Here is a 21,868-nt window from a genome sequence, read left to right as displayed (position 1 = left end):
ATTATATTGGCATAACAAAATTAGACTTTGTTACTCATGATATTATCATAAATGTATAAAAGAGATAATGCTAGTCAAAAAGGACTGATTAAAGACTAAATACAAGCAGTAAGTGACATTTATAAGAGATTGTGCCACCATAATCTTAACAAAATCTATGGGAAACACTAACAAGCTTCCTTCAGGGTTAATAAAGTCCATGTGTCCATCTGTGTGTGATAATGCCTCACCCTCCAGCTCAGGTCCACAGATCACAAACCAGGCTCCCATCAGCTACTCCTCATGGCTCTTCAACTCTTTCATTTTACTTTTTAAGGATTTTAAAAGCAACTCATTCCCACTCTAGAGACACAATGATGGATTGGTAGTTGTCAAATTTGGTTCGCCCCAGTCTCGCCCCAGCAGGACATAACCTCATTATTAAAGGTGTGGTTTCTTTAAAATTCAGTGAGACTTTTGGAGATTTGGTTTAAAACTCTCGCTGATAGCTCCAACAGTGAAGATTTCCTTTTCATTTAATACTGCACGTCTTGCTGCGGACTGGAGACGAGTCAAATGTGTCGTACAAAGATATATTTTCCAAAGCAACTTCACTGATTTTAGATACTACTGCAGGTAATCTGTGTTTTGACAACCCAAGCTGAAACTGAACTGGAAGCAACGATTGTTATTTAGTGAAACAATGTTCAAAGTGTACTGTGTGCAATAGTGGACTTTATTAAGTTTTATATATATATACTTTTTTTTTTTTAAATCACCATTCACTTCACCAAAATTCACATAGCTATTTTCAAAACAGCCCTGAAAAAGTAGAACATTACAAATTGTGCAAGTAATTGTGCAAAATAGTGGACAAGATCTCCCCTCAACAAGCAAAATATATAAAACCAAGTGAATGTTGTTTAAAAAAAAGTATACAAATCTATGCAATGTTTAAGTTATATCTTTTACCCTGTGATTAAAACGTTGCATGATACAATGTAATGTATACAGCCTGCATCAGTATAGAGAAGTAGATTTTAGCAGTGCAAATACTTTAAATTTGAGCTCACATGCAAAGTCTCTGGCACTGTGCTTCAGTGAGGACAGATTAGCAGATTAAGCAGTGACACATAAACAGCCAATGGTGAGGAATGTAACATGAGGTTTGCAGTGCATCAAGAAAGTACTGGCACTGTACAATAAAATTAATGTTCAGTAATAGTATTCAAATTCAAGTAGTAGTAGGCATAGTAGTGGTAATAGGCTTGGCAGTGCTAGGAGCTTTGTAATAGAAACTTGCATAGGAAGTTTAGGTTTTAATGACAGCAGAGCCAAATTCCCTTGTAAAGTTTAAGTGCCCAAAAAACTCAAACATTTGTTCTGCTTGGTAGAAATATGTCCAGTGGCAGTGGAAAGGTTTCTTTGTAGTTTCTGTGATCTATAATGCTTGAAAAGTTTGCATAATATTAGTCCAGGTAGCTGTTAAAATATAACTTTAGTTGTTTGAGTGACAGTAACAGGTTCAATTGACTCGTGGTCCAGTTTAGTTGTCGATTTTGGACTAAATCCGATAAGACATGAAAACAACCCAAAGTTCATCCAAAATAGTGCGTTTTGGGCCGTGCTTTGCGCTTCTCCAAGTCCTCCGCTCCGTGAAACGTGGAACTGTGCACGAGCTGCGACGTCCTCCACTTCAGCTTCTGCAGCTTGGGCTTCATCCTGCTCAACGACGACCTCCTCCTCAGCGGTGCCTCTCTAGCGCCCCCGTCCAGTGTGTCGCTGTCCCCGGTGCTGTTCAGTCTCCGTAGAGGTTTGACTTGGAGGACTTTGTTGAAACGCCACCTCTTCCCCGCCGATGCCGGTTTGTTCTCAGTTTCGATCTCGTACGCGCCGATTATGTCCCGTATATCCACGCTGACATTATCGGTCAAATATTGGCACGCTTTCCTGCCGCTGTAGTCTCGTACTTCCACGTCTGCGTTGTATGCGCCCACCAGGAGCTTCACCACGTCCATGTGACTGTGCATGGCGGCCAGGTGCAGAGGAGTGTACCCTGTGCTGGAGCGGACGTCCACACTTACAGGGACATTGTGCTGTTTGGCAAAGTTAATAATAAGTGCGATAAGTTCTGGTTTGCCTTGCTTGGCCGCCCAGTGCAAACACGTAAAACCGGTTACGAAATCTTTCTTTAAAACCAATCCTGGGTCATCGTTTAGCAATCTCTGCAGGCTTCCCCACTCTGCATCGGAAGCGCACATCATCCACTCGTGTTCCAGCGGGTCTAACGTGGCAGAGTTACGATCTTCCTCCAAATTGCACGAAGATATGGACGCAGAGTCGCTGTCGCTTCGGGATAACCTGCGCAGATCGATGTTGAGTCGCACTTGCGGGGAGCTGCACATCATAACTTCCAGAAAATGCTCTCGGCTGCTTTTGGGCGTCCCGTCGCTTCCATTAAGATTTACCGCGTCATCTTCAGCATCAAAAAAGGCCTCGTGATCCTGTAGTTCATCCTCCGGTGTTGGGACTTGTCTGGTTTGCGTAAGTCCGTGCGTCTCGCCCTGCTTCGTGTTTACATTTGACTCAAGTTCGGGCAGGACGAACACGGGCTCTTGGACAGGCTGCGGCGAAGGTTGACTCAGTGTAATTACGGGTATTTCCACTTTATCCTCACGTTTGGAGTCGTGATTCTCACGCTTAACACTTTCTTTGTTCCCCATAGCGTCGCAACTGTCGTCTTCCTCTACCTCGCTCGCATTAAAGTGGTTTTGTGCTCGTGTGTCGTTTCGTAAAGTCTCCAAAACATGCGGAACTTGTGCGTGGTTGAGGCGCGAGCTCGTTTGCATACCTGAAGCATGCCCCGCGCGTGTCACGTCACGTCCGCTTACCTGTCCGCTATCTTCGCGCTGGGATTTTTCTTGATTTAAAGTGTCCTCGCGAAACTTTTTCTTCAGGCAAACATGTTTCACGCCGTTTTCAGTCTTTACGTACGCCACGCTGTCGACGTAACCCTTGAACAGCTCGCGCACCGCCGCTTTTTTCTTCGGGTCACTCGGGAAAATAGATTTAAAGTGCTCCACAAGCTCCGTGTTTGGCACCCGACCGCCTCTCTGCCTCAAAAAGTTCAAAATAGCTTCTTGACTGCACTTCATTGCCATTATAAAGCGCTTAAATGAACTAAAATGAAGGTAAAAGTTCTCAAAAACATGCTAGTTCAGAGCCGTGTTCTCAAATCTGACTAATCTGAAGTCTCCTAGCAACCAAGCATCACTCTTTGGCAGTTGGGTTATACCATTACCGATATGGGGGTGACATTTTGTATTTAAAACATACTTCAGAAAATGTAAGACTATTCTTTAAACAGACTTATTTGATAAGTAATTTTTAAAAGGTTCTAGCATATATAAATATTAACTGTAATAAGAGTTTTAAGTATATTTTCTGTTTAATCATCTAAGTAACTCCCATGTCCTCTCTTAAATGGTTGAATCCAGGTGCAGCGGTCTTGCATGTGTCAACTACTGTACACAGGGCGTGAAAAATACATAATAAATGAGTCTCTGTTTTAGGCAATGCAGTGATTTGTTTTCATAGAACAACCTGTTTTTAAAAGTTCTAATAGGCTTCTTTGTTTGTGGGCAAATGTTAATGATTCATCTAATTTAAGCCATTCCCAAAACTTTGTAATTGCTGGGTTGCAGAAGACATCACGATATTCTTTTAGTTAATATTTAATACAGATGTGGCAGCTAAAAATGAATATAGTTAAGAAGCAATTTATTTTTGTAATTCAGTGCATTCTTGAGGCCAGTCACCAATATAAATGATCAGGTTCAACATTTGTGCATTTACCATATGGATATTTCATGGCAAATACGATGTTATGAATAAGAAAAACTGGCTCTTGTCCCCATTGGGACGTCATCACATCCTGGAACCTGAAAAACACCAATAAGGATGCTCCGCAAGTGTTGACATGTTTAATTTAGTATTGAACTTGGCTTTTTACTTTCCTTTTTAAGTTCTCTTAAAGAAAGTACAATTTTACTTCTGTTATAACTGTTTTACTATTGCTACTATTGTTACTATGGTTAAGCTCTGCGATGCCTTTGAACTCTTAATATTTGAATTCTTTGAAAAGTTTATGGGAAAAAGCTATGCAAATTTTACTTCCAGAGCGGAGTTTGAAGTGGGCAGGACTGAGGCTGAGCTGTTGAGTTATACCACACATTTTTATCTCAAGGTACATGAAAAGCCGAATGTTTTCTTAGGAGATAGTTGGGGCTACTTGTGAAACATGAAAAAGTTCAATATAGAATCCGAAACCATTTAATTTCCAGTCTCATAAAAACGTAACAATTGAAAACACAATGTTTTAATACAAACAATTTTCACGGGTAAAAAATAACATCACGCAGCTTGTTGTTTTAATGTCTGCAGAGCGGGAAGAATGTCATCCAGTCGAGTTAGTCCTGAAAGTAAAAATAAGATTCACAAAAAATAAAATAAAGACTGAAAACACTTTTTATTCATATCATATTTACCCAAAGTTTGTAGGATATCAATGATAAATGAGTGGAAGGCAGGGAAAAACTCATCATGATCCTTCACTTTTTGGATAATACTGAAAAAGAGGACAAAAACAGCACTTTTTAACATGTTTGTCAAACTGTGGTACGCTGGGGGGTACGTGAGCTCCTTCAGGCAGTACTTGGACAGCTCTTCAGTCTGTGAGTTTGCCTCATTTAGAGTTCATTTTACCTATTTTTTCTATCTTTCTTTGATAATTTCTTGTTTAAAACTACAGTGGAAATGTTATACGGTAGTCCACTTTTAGAACTTTGCCTTAGCCTTAGATCAGACCTGGAATACTGTAGTCCTGGATTAGAACGGTTTGTACTTGAAAAGTCAATTATTTTCTTTGGTGGTACTTTGTTTGAAAAGTTCATGCTCCACTGACCAATACAATACAAAGCTTACAATAACTATAAATAAATAAGGTGTATAAATATATTAGATTTTACCTGTCGATATCCTCCTCCCCGAGCAGGTCCTGTACAGTAGTTTGCGGTTGAGAGGTCAGTCTGGTCACAGCATTCACCACCTCAGCACAAGCGGCTCTGCTGTCTGAAGAACAGACACAAGGATTCCGGAGGATTTTATTATTTCTTTAAACTCTTCATGTGGAAATTATTTCAAATCTATAGTACTGACCCTCAAACTTTTCTCAGAGAATATAAATATTTTAGAATTAAAGATACAACTTGTACAAAGCTTCAAGTAATATAAGATAAGAAGAAATGTAACCTAAACATGAAATTTGAAAGTTATTTATAATACAACTATAAACCTGTGTGTAAACCACATTTTGTGTGGCTTCTCTTGTGGAAGGTCTGTCTTTATGATGTGTTCTGTTTGCTGCTGAAACATGTACTGCTAAACTTAAATATATTCATATCAAAGTTTGACAACTTCACTGAGTTTACTCTTAGAAATAGAAACAAACATAATTGTATTTGGCCATTATCTTTAAAATTAGCCGTTTTAGTTATGACGTCAGACTTAACTCAGCGCTGCTCTGTTTTTGAACTTTTATCAACATTTTCACTTTTTTTTTTTGAGTGAGAATTTATCAGTAGAACAGTTTATATTCCAAGAGAAAATTTGATCGAAAACATGAGATTTGTCCCAAGTACGGTTACTATAGCAACTTCAGAGCTTGCATGAAAGTATCTGGGCATCTGACAGGGTCCGTCCCATGCTTGTCTCAAGTGAAATGTTATTCATTTACCTGGAAAGTTCTATAATATGGCATCAAAGCTATCCATCTCCAAAGAGACAAGAGGGAAGGAAGGAAGCTACAAAATCATTTAATAAAGCTGGTCACTATGCAAGTATCAATTCATCTCTCTCTTTTGTTCATGGTTGAAATGATTTTTTTGTTCGAAATCTAAGTTACCAAGATTGAGTGCGTCCCGGATGTTCCTCATGGCGTTGTTCATTTCGGCGAGGCAGCTGTAGACTTCGTTCATTCGAGGATAAACTCCGTTTAGAGATGAGACATCGAACAATGTCTGAAAATGAGCCACCATAGAACTGAGAGTGTGACGGGTCGGACTCCTCAGCACCTGAAAGAGTTCAGCAAAGATCAAATTTTACATTTCATTAACAGTTAAAGATCCCAGAACAGGGATGTCATGTTACGCAATGTTCACAACCACAGTCAGAGCCGCTTATTGTACAGGTGTTGTAGCCTTAAAAAAAGGCTTTAGTCCGCTGATGCAGTGTTCTTATTCTCCTGCTGTTTTTAGGTGGCAAAATCATAATTTCCCCATTGTGAGACCAATACCTTTCGCTTATCTAAAGTTTGAGTTAGTTACGATTATTGTGAGAAGAAACATTGCGAACAGTGATGTCTCTCATGATTCAGAGTGAGACTAAACAGGTGGGGCAAACAGTTCATTCGAGGGCTGCAACCAACGATTATTTTGCTATTTGATTAATCTACTGATTATTCTTTCGATCAATTGAGAACTTGACTGAGAACATGAACAAGTGTTTTTATCAAAAACATTAAATTTACAGATTTCTTGTGTCATATGTCATTCCAAACAGACTCAATATTATTACTTGGAAAAATGAATGTATTAGTGTTGTACCGTGTCATTGTCTGTGGAGGTGTTTTCCAGCAGCGTATCGACCAAAAGCATCATGTCCTCCACTTTGACAGGTTCAGCAGAAGAAGGGCTGTCCTCTGATGGCTGCCATGGCAACAGTTTAGTGGACAGTTTGTTTAGGCTTTGATGCAGATCCTAAGAGACAAAAATATAAAACAAAAAATTTACAAAAACAAGATTTTGTGTTCAAAATGGAAAAATATCTCCTCATATTCCTGACAGACATTTTTAGTTGGTTTATGTTGCATTGGATTGCTGGGGAGTGCATTAATTTTCATAATTTGGTCTGGCTTTACTCAAAACCATTCATAAAAAATGTACTACAAAATCTCATCTCAGCTTCTGGAAAATGTGCCTTGTCCCACCACCAATACAAAACAATACACTACTTTTGAAGTGCGAGTTGGTTGTACAATATGAAAAAAGTGGAGCAAGCAATAATAAGATCAAATATTTGGATAACCTTAAAATGATCAAAAAGAATAGTGGTCTTATCATTAAAAACAAAATAAACTCTTTAGGTATTTTTGTAGAAGCAGTAGTCAGGAATGTCTTTGAGATAATACAATACTACATACTGTCACAACTACTACTACCACTACTACGACTACTACTACGACTCTTTGGGCGTACCTTGAGTAGAGTGAGTTGTTGGGCCCACAGCTGCAGCGTTGGGAGCAGAGGTTTAAACTGTTTTCTAGAGTCAGAGTCGAGCTTCTGTCTGTGCAGCTTCAGAGGAGCTTTTGGACCAGTCACCACAGAGCTGATCTCACGCAACAACTGGGGAAAAGAGACAAGTTATGAATAATCAAAACTAAAACTACACAAAAGGAATGAGAATGAGTACTGTATATTTGTTCTGGACTTGTGAGATCCAAAAGTGTTTCAGGTTTCAGGTCTTTGCCAAAAATGACCAATGGTGGAACGAGTACAGAAAATGTGTACTCAAAAGTGCAGTGATATGGCAAAAAATACACTCAATTAGAAGTACAAGTACTGCTGTCAAATTTGTACTTAAGTAAAAGCATCAAGTAGAGATCAGCCGATATGTTTTTTCATGGCCAACACCAATAGTTAAGAATCCAGAGAAACTGCTTTGGTGATAATATAGGGGTGATTTTGGTCAGTCCTGCCAATTTAAATTGACTACAAACTCATCCACTTTCCTGTTTTACTGCAAAGTGGATACGAGAGCAGTGTAGTCACATTTTGTGCAGTGTCCTCTTTGGAATATAAGTGTTCAAAGTATAAGTGCTGGGCCAAGTAGTTACTTTTTATGCAATTGAGAAGTACTTTAGATTAGTATCATAATTAAACAGTTTCCAGCTGAATTAAGGTGTTTTAGAAATATACCAGTTACAAGTTTAAATATATACTCAATTACATTAAAGCAAGTACTTATAATTAGTTATTTTATACCCATGTTTATGGTTAAGGCTTGAATAAAACTACACAAGGAAATATAGTATATAATAATAATAATAATAATAATAATAATAATAATACATAGCACTAGAGTAAAGTGGAACCCTTTACTTATTACATTTAAAGTATTATTATGATATGATTATGATAGCTTGAATGTCTCTGAAGCTGCACCAGCTAAAAAACACTGCATAATGTTGCTGCCATCCTCCTCTTCACCTGCACCTCCTCCCGTGAACTCATCAGCCCTGTCCTCAGAGATCTCCACTGGCTCCTCATCCAGTTCAAGCTCCTCACCCCTGTGTACATGTCCCTCCTTAACCCGGCCCCCGCCTGCCTCTCTGAACTCCTCCACCACAACCACCACCACACACTGCTCTGCGATCAACTGATGCCAACCTCGTGTCTCCCCCCATCAGGACTAAACATAAGGGGGAGACAGGGCCTTTTCCCCTGCTGCCCCCACCCTCTGGAGCTCCCTGCCCAAACACATCAGAGACTCATCCACACTCACCATCTTCAAAACAAAACCCTGAAAACCCACCTGTTCAAACTGTCTTCAAATAACTGAATCTCCTTTATTATCTGTTTCTTTCATTTGTTTTGTCCTGCACTGTGTGAAATGTCTTTGAGTGTCATGAAAAGCACTATACAAATTAATGTTCTATGACTGAATTGTATATAGCACTTTCATAAGGGAGACTTTTCTATGTACAGTATACTGTTCAGTAAATTACATGAAATGGCAAAGGTAGGAAGTACAAAAGCACATTTAAAAGTGTGAATAATTCACTATGTAGGACTTCAGTGTTATGTGCACTCACTTGTTGGTATTGGGTACATAATGTAGAGTCGGAGCCATTGTCATGAATCTCGTATGAATTTTCATCTTGAGACAATCTGAAAAAATACAAGCAAAATGATTACAAAGAAACTCAAATACTTGTGCTAAATAAACAAGTATAAGTATTTCATAAATCAGACAGTAATGAATGATTGGCTTTAACAAATTCCCACCAGTCTTTATTAATCTTTACTTACCTTAAGTTGTAAAGTTTCTCAATCCGACGAACCTTGTGTTTGTAAAACTTCAAGTCTTTTAGAGTTGGTCTGAAATAAAATAATACGGTTCTTTGTAAACTATTATGATATCTCTTTTTCTCATGTATCTGAGTAAAATGTGTCTTGCCCCAGTACAGATAAATTACATGAGCAGCTCTTGGAGGTTAAAATAAGTTTGCGGTGTACCATCTGCAACCAATTGGAACGCATTTTATTCTAAGAAAATCAGGAAGTGCGTGTTTAGCATGGTAGTTGTGGTTAGCTTTACTAGAGATCGACCGATATAGCTTTTTTTCAACCAATGTCCGATAAGCTCTGCTGCTATTTTGGGCCAATGTGTAGGACCGATTTTGATTATTTCCCCCAAACTATGTCATTTAAATTTACTACAAACTCTCCCCATGCCGTTTTTACCATAAACTTATAAGAGAGCTGTGTAGTCATGTTTATTGCAGCTATCTCTTCGTATGAAAAGTGTGTGTGTCTAAATATCGGCCTGTGTTGGAGATTTAAGGCCAATAGTCGATACACTAAGTTCTAAAATTAGTAAAGTTGTAAAAAGTGCTTATAAATAATTATGAAATAAATAATTAGGATGCTCTTAAGTGAGGAATAACTTTGGACCACTGCTAACCCTTTAAAATTAACTAGTCCTTTTTTTATGTTATTAATGCAGCACTTTTTAAAAGGCACTAACCGTGTCTCCAGCTCCTCTTTGAGATGCTCCACTTTCTTCTTGAGTTCTTCTATTTGATTTATACTGTCTTTTTGCTGCTCTTGAAATGCCTGTGGGGATATAAATAAAACCTATAATTATTATGCAAATTTGAAATAAACGTTTTGAAGCATATATTTAAGTTTACTTTGATCATAGTTTTAAATGTTGGAGAGACGCTGTTTGAAGTTTGTTCCAGGGAAACATCTTCTCCTTTTGCTCTTCTGTATAAATAAATAAATAAATCAGTCTTTCAAACATTTTGTACATCTATTTAGTGGTCACGATTTGCCTTACCTCAACTCATCAAGTAGCTGGGACATTTTAGTTTCATAGTGGTCGATCACATCTAAAATCCTGTGAAAACAAACATATGTAAAAAAACAAGGTACGGTACACATTTTCCCTATTTGTTTTGTCAAAGTGGAAGTCCAACCATCTGAAACCCAGTGATTCAATGTTGCTACTTGACATTGACCTCATTCAGCCTCACCCACTTTTGCCGTAAATGCGACTAAACTGCACTTTGTTTGTGGTGACAATTCTGGTTAAGCAGGAATTCCATTCATTTCAAAGGGAGAATTTAAGAAAGTTTTGCTTTGTTTGTTTCTGATAAAATCTGATATAAAGTAGGTTGATTTGTATAAAATGATTAATGTTCATTTGACCAACAAATCAACACCAATTCTCTAGAGGCTTTAAAACTTTAAAGTAGGATTCTGTTTTAAACTGGACCAGGAACAGTAACATATGACTGAAGACTGAAATCTGAACCGCTAAACCACTAAAAGAATCCCATGCATTTTAAAGTTTGTTTGTAGAGGTGTAAACTACAGGGCAAACAGCTTTTCTACAAGACAACAAAGTTGTTGTTTGCACTTTGCAGATGAAATTTTGTTACTATAATAATTACAGTCTTTACTAATTGCGATGTTGATAAGACTGCGATATATAATGTAGCCTTAATTAGATGTATGTGTAATTAAATTCTGTGAGTTGGACAGAGTGAAAACATTTCACCGCTCATCCAAGTAGCTTCATGAGTTCTGACAGGATTCTATTACCCGAGTCATATTTTCACTTGATATTTTCATGTATTTACAACTCCCTCCTCAGACCCAAAACAAAGAAAACGCTGTACATCGTGTTTGTAGGAGTTAGATCACCCATTAGGAGCACAAATGATTATGCAAAATATGACTCAGGTGACAGTTCACTCCTTAGGGTTGTTCAATGGCCTGATAATAGTTCCTCATTACTGTAAACAACCAGGGTGTGTTAGTTTCAGACAACTAGAAGGCAGCCATTTATCAGGGCCCTGTCAGAGCTAAAGAAGCTACTTGGATGAGTCACTCTGAACACTTGTGTCCAGGCCCTTCTAGGCTAACTTGACGTGTGACTCACTGTTGATCTTGTGCATTGCTTTGTCTCACGGTCCTTCTGCAGATCAGTTCAAAAGTCTGGCTTTGTTGAGCCACACGCTGCTCTTCAGATCTCACAGCAAAGTGCAGCTTCCTCTGCAGCTCAGTGATCTCATCTCTTTGTTTCAGCAAAGCCCGCTCCAAGTCCAGAACCAAACTCTGCAAAAGACACAAGGAGATTCTGTTAGTAAGAGGCAGTGTTATTTAGTCAATTTTAAGCAAAAGAAAGTAAAAAACCCAAAACAAAACAGTGTCTATGTTACAGACACAGTTACGATTGGTAGAATGACAAATTGTACGAATTGTACCATTGATGATTACTGTGGAAACAACTATTTCGAGATTACTCATAATTTCTGACAACATGTATGGAAATTATGACTAGTGCACACAAAAAGCCAAAAATGTATTTACATTTAGGTTTACTACTTGAGAGTATGCATTATCTATCTCCATGGAAACAAGGTGATGTGACCAGGCCAAGGTAAGTAGGTAGGTAAGATCTGTGGAGAGGCGACCCCCACTCAAAGTAAAAATTGTACTATGATGAAGAAAAAACAAATCTGTAGTTCAATAAACATAAGAATTTTAATGTGATATTGTGGAACATTCAAGGCAAAGCAATAACATCTCAGTGAAGAAAAGCAGGTAGTGGATCAGCAGAAAAAAAACATTGTCCACAACTAAAATTCACACAAGAATTGCACTTTGACATAGATCCTCCGTGTTCATCACACATCCCAGTTACTGTTGACCTCCCTGGTGCCAGTCAGTGATGCCTCACCTGTGCGTGTTGTTTGTCTCTCTGCAGACTCTGGATCTCTCCCTGTGTGTGCGCCGCTCTGCCCACACACTTGTCCTCCAGCTCTGTGACTCTGAGCCTCACCTCGTCCAGGAGCCTCTCCAGGTCTGAGGCTCTTTGTGCCTGAGCCAGAGAACGAGACATGTGGCTCTGAACGTCCTCCCTGCGGTAAACACAGGGACGTACACATAAACATCTAACATGTAACTTCTACTTAGAACTGCTAGATTCAAAATCACATTTTAAAGACTTTGCCAATTGCATCTATTCAAATAGTGAACTATGAACAAAGTCAAAAAGATGGCAATATTTTTACATAATCATAAGAAAACAGGCATAAAAGTGTCATTATTTTTTACAAAAGTGAAATCTGCGTTATGTAATCAAAATGATCAAAACAAAATAAAGGTGCAGATTTACTGATTTTATGTGCTGCAACATTTAATCGACTAATTCTGACTAGTACAACACGATAAAAAAAATGTATTTTGATAACTCTAAAACAGGATGAGACCTTTTATAACAAAGACAGTGGAAGTATTAAATCAAAATGTCAAAAAAGTTTCTGACTTTCACCAATAATACACATTTGTGAATATTCTCTGTTTTGAGCCCTTCAATCACCAATTTAAAACTTTATTCCGTTCATAAGGTATTTTAACTGTTTCAATATACAATAGAAATAATTGAAAATAGAAAAATGATGCTAGACTAGTCGACTGCTTAAAACATTAGTTGCAGCACCACGTTTTCCTCATGATTTCTATGTGTAAACCTGTTATTAGTAAAGACATTGTGTTGTCTTCTCTGGTGGGTGGTCCGCTGGGCTCCTCTCATAAATAAAGGATGAGGGTTGGATGTGATGGTATTCTGAGCGTGTTCTTGTATCTGAGGAGGTTGGGTGACAGTGACAGGTGGTCTGCATTCAACTCACTAATTATTCATTCATCATTCAAGATACAACTCTCTGTCTACACCAGACATTATATAGACATTTACTGCAGTCCTGTATACTCACTGAAGTTTGTCATTTTAAACTGGTAATGCAATATTATTAAAATGCAAAATTAGAAATAATGACTAAGGTCAAATTATTACAGGAGGATTTTAATGACGTGGTTTTCTGATGAAGCCTATGTTCGATGATGAAAAGTTGGTTCAAAATTAAGTTTTAAATTAAAAAAATAATTAAATAAAGATTATTTAAATTAGTGATTAGGCACCACATTAGCACAAGTTATTTCATCTGCTCACCGTCTCCATTACGTTGTATAGGCGTGTATAATGTGTCCTAATCTGAAACCCAGTCTTTCATTTAATTAAAGGGGCACTATAAAAGTTTTATGGTGGAGGGTCCGCAACCTTTTTATCTCCATGAAAATGTTATTGCTTTGAACACTCCGCTCCAACAGCTACATTAACCTGGTCATTCCTAAAGCCCGCACAGCTTTTGGCCGCTCCTCACTGCAGTTCTCTGCAGCGAGTGGATCCACCTACAGCAGACTTTAAAACTTTGCTCATTTTTACCTCTGTCGACTTTTAAAAACTCAATCAAGAGTATTTTACAGGATCAGTGCACATGCTTTTTGCACTTTTATATCTTTAATCTACAAATGTTTCACTGTCTCATGTTCTGATCCAGTGTTTCACATTATGATTGATGTGTGAGTGTTTGTGAGTGTGCTGTATTATGCTGCCTCTTGGCCAGGTCATCATTGCAAATGAGAAGGTGTCCTCAATTGACTTACCTGGTAAAATACTGAATAATTAAATAAATACAAAATATTCCACAGTATGGCATTAAATTTATCTGTCTTCATGAAGAGAAGCAGCTGACACCACAAGGGCAAGTTACAGGTTAGATATTACTCTTCAGGTATGTTTGAGTAATAAAAACAGGTGTCATTAATAAGGGACACAGGTAAACTACACTGAAGACAAAGCAATAACACCTGCATGAGACAAGGAGGTAACAGATGCTCCACCAGAAATGTTACACAGTGAAACTTTAACGCCACCCTAACAGAGTTGCCATGTTATTTAATAGAATTGTATAGAATAGTAATGTACTGACTTGAGTTGGCTGTTGGTCCTGATGAGCTCCTGGATCAGCTGCTGCCTCCTCTCTGAGTCTGTGAGCATCATTCTGAGTGTGGCTCTGATTTCCACCGCTGTGCGTTTGTCCAACAACACCAGGTCTGAGAATGAACATAGAAAAACATATTATTCAGGCAATATACTAAAACATAAAACTGTTTAACCCGATTTATACTACAAGGTCCAAATATGTTTTACCTACTGATCTATACTTTCTTTTTTAAGTCTTTGTGCAAGGAAGCATTACATCACATTTTCTCTGGCTAGGCACTGAACATTACAAATGTATAACAAGCAATTTTCAAGAACTTTCAACATATTAAAGATGTTCTTTGTAACATTTCTAGTGGAGTGTTTGCTACCTGCTTGTCTCCATGGAGATGTTTGTACTGAGGGCTCTGACTGCCAGCTCAGTCCCTGTTATCTTAGCATGCGTCAGGTATAATACTCCCTACATCAGAACCATAAGCAGACTGGACTCCACACAATGTCTTGAGGGTTCATGTCTCTGGGTTTTGGGTCCTGTACTGATGTAAAAAAAAACTTCTCCTGAGTTAAAACTGCAGCTTCATTCCTCTTATTACAACTCTTGGGCTTTTGTTTATTGTACAACAGAAATCTCCCACAGTAGGCATTAAAGTTATCCATCTTGCACTTACACATTTTTATAAAAACAAAAAAAACATACTGTGAGCAGGCTCGCCTCTCCACAGATATGGTGGCGGACCTTCCATGAGAAAAGTTACATAGTGCACCTTCGACATTTAAATACTTTAAAATAGGTATTTGAAAATCGGACTTTCCACATTATCTAAATGAGGGCCCTAAATGCATATTGATATAATCTCTTGTATTACTGTTAGAATTCTGTTCTAAAAATCAATGTTTCTTACCTGCCAAGCTTTTATTCTCGACCGGATCTGCAAAACGCACCGGTTTAAATCCATGGCTCTGCAGGAGTTTGTTCACGTTGTCCCACTCCACTTGTTCCTGCTACAAAATAAAGGCACATATTTTAAATTTTCACATTCTCCATTAAATATAAGATTCAGTTTTATAACAATATTAACCTGAAATTGTGTGCAAGTCCATAGATAAACATAGGTCTTATTATTCCCAGTACCAGGATTCCTGGTGTTTTCCATGTCTCTCTCCCTCTGTATCCCAAAACTCTTCTCTTCAGACTAATCTTGACTGTGTCGCTATGACAAACCACAGATGATCGGGTTTCCACAGACCCCGCCTCTGCTCTGTACTCCCTCAAGATACTATTACTACTACTATTACTACACATGTTACTGCTACTACATGAATGAAAGACAATCCTAAGGGAGTACCCATGTGAGACCCTCCCAAGGGAAATTCATTGGTAAATACAAATCATAGCAAGGAATAGCTCTCTGATGAACACAACTATGGATACATTTATAAATATATTACACAAACATACTGAGTAATTACATTTGTTTTACTATTAAAGGTTAGGGCTGCAAGATTAATCACAACTGAACCCAAATTGCTGTTTGAAGGGACAAGTTGAATCACAAAGGCTGCAGTTTATGAGGTACAATAATTTCCTCCACAAACAAAGTCTCCTGTCTTATTCTGCATAAAAAGTGCTGACCCTGTAGTTTAGACCTGTACAAACATGTTCTGAAATATGATTCTTGTATTAGATTGGCAGTTCATATTTCAGTCTTTTTGTCAGTTCTCCTAAACTGTGAACTTTTATATTTAATATTAAAACATAAACTGCGAATATAATCGCAATCGCAATGCAATTTGATATTTTTCCCACAACATTCACATTAAAAGAACACTATCCTAGTTTTTACAGGGTCAAATATTTTTCCAGGAATGTTTCACAAAATGGCTTAACAAGCTTTATGGAAAACAAGCTTTGAATTGAATAAGTCAAATTAGCTCAAATCATCATACTGTGAAATATTTCAAGCAAAGCAACAACATTTTCCTAAGACAAGGATTTGGCAGATCCTCTACTAGAAAAGCAAGTTTTTTTCATTTTGTTTGTGTTTACTCCACTGCAAAACATGCAACCTCCACAAACCTGGCTTTTATTCGGTCTGGAGGAGGGCTTACTCTTGCTTGTTTCCATGGAAATATGGTTCTTTATCTTATCCATCTCCATGGTGAATGTTATGAAGTATTCTTTTAATTTTCTATTTCCATGTAATCATACAGGTGACATGCCACCTCTAGAAAGTTACATACTGTACTCTTTAAATGCAATAAATCCACAGTATTATGTTGTGGTAAAAGACAATGTCAGTAATTATAATTTGCAATCTTAGTCATAAAAGTAATTACCATTTACCATAACTTCAACACTGATATGATAAAACAAAAGATATGTTTATATGAAATTAGATCTGCAGTCATGATATCACACTTACTACATTTATTTACCAAGACCATTTATTTAGACATTTTCCTCTTTGCAGCACTTTTATTAGAAAGGGCAAATATGTACAACTACAGTGATTTTTTTATTCTATTTTATCATGAGTAAGTTAACATTCTTTGTCAATGTGAGTGTATTGATGACCTCACCTGTTCCATAGTTTCACAAAACCTGCGAGAAAGAAAATGACAATATTATTTTGGATAATTTTATGCCTTTTTCCATTGCTATACTATACATTGCTGACACACTTACAACTTACAACACGGAGACATTTACAAAGTTTTATACTGAGCAGTCCGGGAGGCACACAGGTGATTTTAAAGATGTAAAACTGACAGATATCTTAGTATCAGTATCGGTATCTTAGCATTAGCTTCTCACTTAGCAAATACGCTTTTCTTACAGTTTTATATCTAGGTTTATTTAACAGACTTACACAACTTACACAACTGATTAATACAACTGATCCTTTTCCTTTGATCTAGACTTATTTCGAAATTATTTGCATTAAAAGAAACGTATGTGGGGGGGGGGAAAAAATGAACTTCTACTAAAACTCTGCAGTCTCCGAAGCAAAACAAAGCAGCACTTCCGGGATATTCAAACGGACCGCGTTTACGTCACTGATCAGGCGCTTCTCTGACGTCACCTGCTGTAAATATATGACCGAAATATAAATTTTTATAATAATGTCTGTTTGATTTTTTTCTATTTTATATCACATTGTAAAAACTGTAAATAAATAAAAATTGCCCGAAATAAAACGATTTGTTTGTTTGTTAAATATTACCATACCACCACTTACCAGCAGATGGAGGTATGTTACTGTCTCCTGTATTTCATCACGCACAGTCGCATTTTAGTGAAGTTTTCTGACGATATATAAAATTGTATTATAAGTTATGTATTTAATTTGATCATTTATATATTTAACATTGCTTAATACTAAATAGTGTGAAATTAGTCTGTATACAAACGCAGTGACAATACCTATAATTAAACTATCATTCTATATTAAGTAGATTCATAAATAGTAGTAATTGTGGGATTAAAGGTGCACACTGTGTCTTTTCTAGTGGGGAATGTATCAACTGCTTGTCTTCATGAAGATGTTATTTCTTACCTGGAATGCCCCACAATTAAACTTTTCTATCTCTATGGAGACAAGCAAAGGAAGGCAAGTGCGAGGAATTTTCAGCTATTTAAAACTATGTAACTGAAAACATGCAAGGTAGTTAAACGGAACATTATTGGCAAAGCAACAGCATCTACAAAAGCAGGTCGCACTGTGTTACCTCAATTACATAGTGCCCTTATATCGCTCCCTTGTCACCTCACACACACCTATATGATATCGGGGCAGCACTACTGTGTATTGTAGTACACCTCTGCCCTGAATGCCAGAACAGATGAATGGGGCTTTATCTTGAATTCTTCCTGTCTGCGCTGAGGATGGTACAAAGGTCATAGACACATCTAAATGCAAATGCCAATTATGTTTGATATAAGGCGAAAGTGTGGCTCATACATGGAGGTTGTGTTGATACGCACTGATGGATGGAGAGTGAAGGCTACAGTTTAGAAATGAACTCACAATTTAACTGTTTATCACAAAGACTTTTAGAGGACAATTTGAAATCAGGTTTTTGGAAGTTAGCAGTTGTAGTAAAGTGAGGTTTGAAATGATAGTGGGTGCATTTGTGTTGTGTTTAGTAAAGTTGATTTCATAGTATAGATTTAGTTTAAAAGTCCAGTATTACACAAAACCGACTCTTGTGAGGTTTTAGTCATGTTATAATGTTGTTACATCCTGAAAAACAGACCTGGAGTTATGTTTTTTTCATTCACACATGTTTGAGTAAGTCTTTATTATCAGTCTGTCCACATCTCCAAAGCTCAAAATGCTCCGTTCCACCTCGTGATGTCATGCAGTGGTTTTCAAATTTACCTTTTGTTCAGTAGAAATGTCTAAAACAACAAGGTTTCTGATGGAAGGTTTGACATCTGCTGGTCTCCGTGGAGATGTTATGTTTGCATTTTGTTGATAACGCCACCAGGTCACAAATTACAGGTCAGATCTGTGGAGAGGCGACACTGCTCACAGTAAGAATGCATATTTTTAAAGGTATTTTTGAGCAATAAAAACACCTAAACTAAATAAATAGAAAGTGGATGTTTAATGCCATACTGCGGAATATTCCAAAGCAATGACATCTCCATGGAGACAAGCACGTGGCGGACCCTCTATGAAAAGTTACATAGTGTCAAAATAAGTCCGTTGTGTACTGTCTGCATCTAATTATAACATGTTTTATTGTTCGATAAACAGGAAGTGCACGTTAACATGTTAGTTGTTGTTAGCTTTACTGTGACGGCAAAACTCCGCTCTGGTTACTGAAAGTTGAGAAAAGTGCTTATAAACTCATCACAGTGAATAATTAGGATGATCAGAATGCATAAGGAAGTGAAGAGTAACGTCGGAGCTCTGCAAACCGTTTAAAATGAACTGTTTTTTCACGTTTTTATGGCGATAAAAATCTGGTAGAGCGTCTTTAATTATGCTTTTACATTATGCACTCGTGTCACTTTGTTTCACGGAGGAGCCCTGAACGCCTCGCTCTGAAATGGGCCGTAATCTAGTCCCATAAATCTGTCTCAAAAACAGGTGAGCGGCCATTTTGGCTCTGCTCAAGGCCACGGTTTCCATTCTCATTTTCTGCTCTGAGGAGTTGACAAATGCACAGAGTCGCCACAGCCTCCACAGCGCTGTCCATCCGCTTGGTAAATGACAATGACCTCCTGCTGGGAAGAGAGGGAGGGAGGGAGGGAGGGAGGAGAGGGGAGAGAGAGGCAAGATGGGGAGAGAGGAGAAGGAGAGAGAGCGAGGGAGAGGGAAAAAGGAAGAGGAGAGCAAAGAGGGGAGAAGGAGAGAGGGAAAGAGAGGCCAAGAGAGAGGTAAGATCGGGAGAGAGGGAGGGAGAGGGGAAAAGGGAGAGAAGAGGGGAGAAGGAGAGAGGGAGAGAGAGAGGTGGAGAGGCAAGACAGGGAGAGAAGAGCAGGAGAGAGTGAGGAAGAGGGCAAAAGGAAGAGGAGAGAGAAGAAGGGAGAAGAGATAGAGAGGTAGAAAGAGAGGCAAGACAGTGAGAGAAGAGCAGGAGAGAGAGTGAGGGAGAGGAAAAGGGAGAGGAGTGAGAAGAGGGAGAAAGAGGGTAGAAGGGGGAGAGAGGTTGAGAGAGAGGCAAAACAGGGAGAGAAGAGGAGGAGAAAGAGTGAGGGGGTGAGAAGAGAAAAAGAGGGGAGAAGAAGGAGAGGGAGAGGAGGGAGAAAGGAGCGGAAGAGAGCAAAAGAGAGGGAGGGAGAGAGAAGAGAGAGTGGGGTTGGGGAAAGGAGGATAGAAGAGGGAGAGGAGGAGAGGAGGGAACAAAAGCGAGACAGAATGAAAAGAGAAAGGGAGAAGGAGAGGGAGAAAGAAAATGAGGAAAGAAAAGAGGGAGGGGAAGAAGAGAAGAGAGGCAAAAAATGGGGAATGATGGAAAAAGGAGAGAAGAGAGAGAAAGAGGGGGTGGAAGAGAGAGAGAGTAAAGGGAGGAGAAGAAGAGAGAAGACAAACAGAGAGACACATAGAAAACATGGAGAGGGAGGCATAGAGAGAGAGAGAGGGATGGGAAAGAGAGGGAGAGAGAAAATGAGGAGAGAGAGAAAGGGGAGAGAGAGGGAAAGAAAGAGAAGACAGAAGAGGAAACAAGAGGCAGGGGAAGGGAGTGAACGGGGAGAAAGGGAGATACAAGGAGACAGAAAGAGGTAAAAAAGAGAGGAGACAGAGAGAGAGAGAGAGAGAGAGAGAGAGAGAGGAGAGGATTTGAATTATGTGTTTTTTTCCTCCAACCTTTTTTCACTCCAGTGCTGAAATTGACCTCAGCTAAATAAATGTTTCCAGTCTGTTAGATGTGCCGCTGTCCGTGGTGCTGAAATCTCCTTGCTCCCTTTTTCTCTCTTCCCTCTCTCCTTTCTTTCTATCCTTATTTCTCCTCTCTCCCTCTCCTCTCTCCTCCTTCCTCCCTCACTCCTCTCTCTCTAACCACCCCTCCTCTCTCTTCCTCCCCCTCGCACCTTCCTTTCTATTCTTTTCATCTATTCCTCTCTCTCTCCTTTCACTCTCAATTTTTTTCTATCTTTTTTGCTTCCTCCCTCTTTCCTTTGTCTCCAACTCCTGCGCTCCCCCCTCTCTTTTCTTCTCTCCCCTCTTCCTTTCTATCATTCTCTCTCCTTCTCTCTCCCCTCCACCCTCTGTTCTCTCTCCTTTGTTTGTTTGTTTTGTTTTCTCTCCACCCCTCCTCTCTCTCTCTCTCTCTCTCTCTCTCTGCCTCCTCTCTCCTTTCCTTCTATCCTTCTTTTCCCTGCCCTCTTTCTCCTTTCTCTCTTTCTGCGCTCTCATTTGACACAGCTCGTTTACTCAATCAAACTCTATTAGTCGGTTAATGAGGCTTAGCTTGAAGTCGTGTACATACAGTAGCCTAAGAGGGACACAAATGAGCCAAAATGCAATCTTTCCTTTTACACATCTCAGCCAAGTTAGTCAAAAGAAGTACAGGTGCTGATATGGACCAAAAAACACACAAAACTCGATCGATATTTCTTGCATGTCGACGGTTCAGTCAATGTTTTTCTCAGTGTAGCGTGAAGAAGCTAAACACAAGGAAACCAATACAGCTCTGGACTACACTTTTCAACAACTTAAAGCAGCATTCAGCAACTTTTCCGCTCGTCTCCAAATGTTCCTACTTTTTCTGAGCTTTAGACTGGAAAGTTATGTGTCAAATCTGTGGAGAGGCGAGCCCTAACACAATACGAATGCATGTTTTTCAAAGTATTTCTGAGCAATAAAAATCCATGTTTAAACAAATGTACGATACATACGTTAAGTAATGTCATAATATGGAATATTCTAGGCAAAGCAATACAGTTTCCATGGAGACAAGTAGGTGGTGACCCCTCCAGAAAAGGTTATGTTCCACAGTATGGTATTGTATATTGTATTGATGTGATCTTTTGTGTTGAGTTCAGAGTTGAGACCTTTTGTTGTTCTTGTTCCTGTTTATGTTGTTGTTTACATAACTGCTTTTGTACGTAACACTCGGTTGCTATGACGACACGTTAATGTGAAGGTTTTATTGGTCAGTTACTGGTCTGTTTTGGTTTAGCTCTTGTTTTGGTGTAGGTTCCGGTCTACAGTTGCCCTTGTGTTCAGAAAATAAACCTTGG

General features: G+C 38.6%; 2 protein-coding genes across 3 annotated transcripts; both read right to left on the bottom strand.

Annotated features, from left to right (window-relative positions):
• Positions 1-689: 689 nt before the first annotated feature.
• LOC117385161 (ankyrin repeat domain-containing protein SOWAHC-like) lies at positions 690-3,210 on the bottom strand. Its single transcript, XM_033982439.2, has one exon. It carries the CDS (start codon positions 3,138-3,140, stop codon positions 1,578-1,580), a length of 1,563 nt encoding a protein of 520 aa, XP_033838330.1. The 5' UTR covers positions 3,141-3,210; the 3' UTR covers positions 690-1,577.
• Positions 3,211-4,297: 1,087 nt separating this feature from the next.
• cep70 (centrosomal protein 70) lies at positions 4,298-17,199 on the bottom strand. 2 transcript variants are annotated; one of them, XM_033977494.2, is made up of 17 exons: positions 17,052-17,199; positions 16,753-16,774; positions 15,075-15,174; positions 14,159-14,282; positions 12,067-12,247; positions 11,266-11,441; positions 10,159-10,218; positions 10,010-10,085; positions 9,844-9,932; positions 9,126-9,194; positions 8,909-8,984; positions 7,293-7,439; positions 6,642-6,794; positions 5,942-6,110; positions 5,007-5,109; positions 4,527-4,606; positions 4,298-4,454 (listed from the first exon to the last, which is right to left on the bottom strand). In XM_033977494.2, exons 2-17 carry the CDS (start codon positions 16,759-16,761, stop codon positions 4,393-4,395), a joined length of 1,674 nt encoding a protein of 557 aa, XP_033833385.1. In that variant the 5' UTR covers positions 16,762-16,774; positions 17,052-17,199; the 3' UTR covers positions 4,298-4,392. The 2 variants fall into 2 exon arrangements, with proteins under 2 accessions (XP_033833385.1, XP_055084094.1); XM_055228119.1 differs by lacking the exons at positions 16,753-16,774; positions 17,052-17,199 and adding an exon at positions 15,252-15,398.
• Positions 17,200-21,868: the final 4,669 nt, after the last annotated feature.

This window comes from Periophthalmus magnuspinnatus, chromosome 2 (assembly GCF_009829125.3).
Source record: "Periophthalmus magnuspinnatus isolate fPerMag1 chromosome 2, fPerMag1.2.pri, whole genome shotgun sequence".
NCBI classification, from domain to species: Eukaryota; Metazoa; Chordata; class Actinopteri; order Gobiiformes; family Gobiidae; genus Periophthalmus; species Periophthalmus magnuspinnatus.
This window is presented reverse-complemented; position numbering and strand designations above follow the sequence as displayed.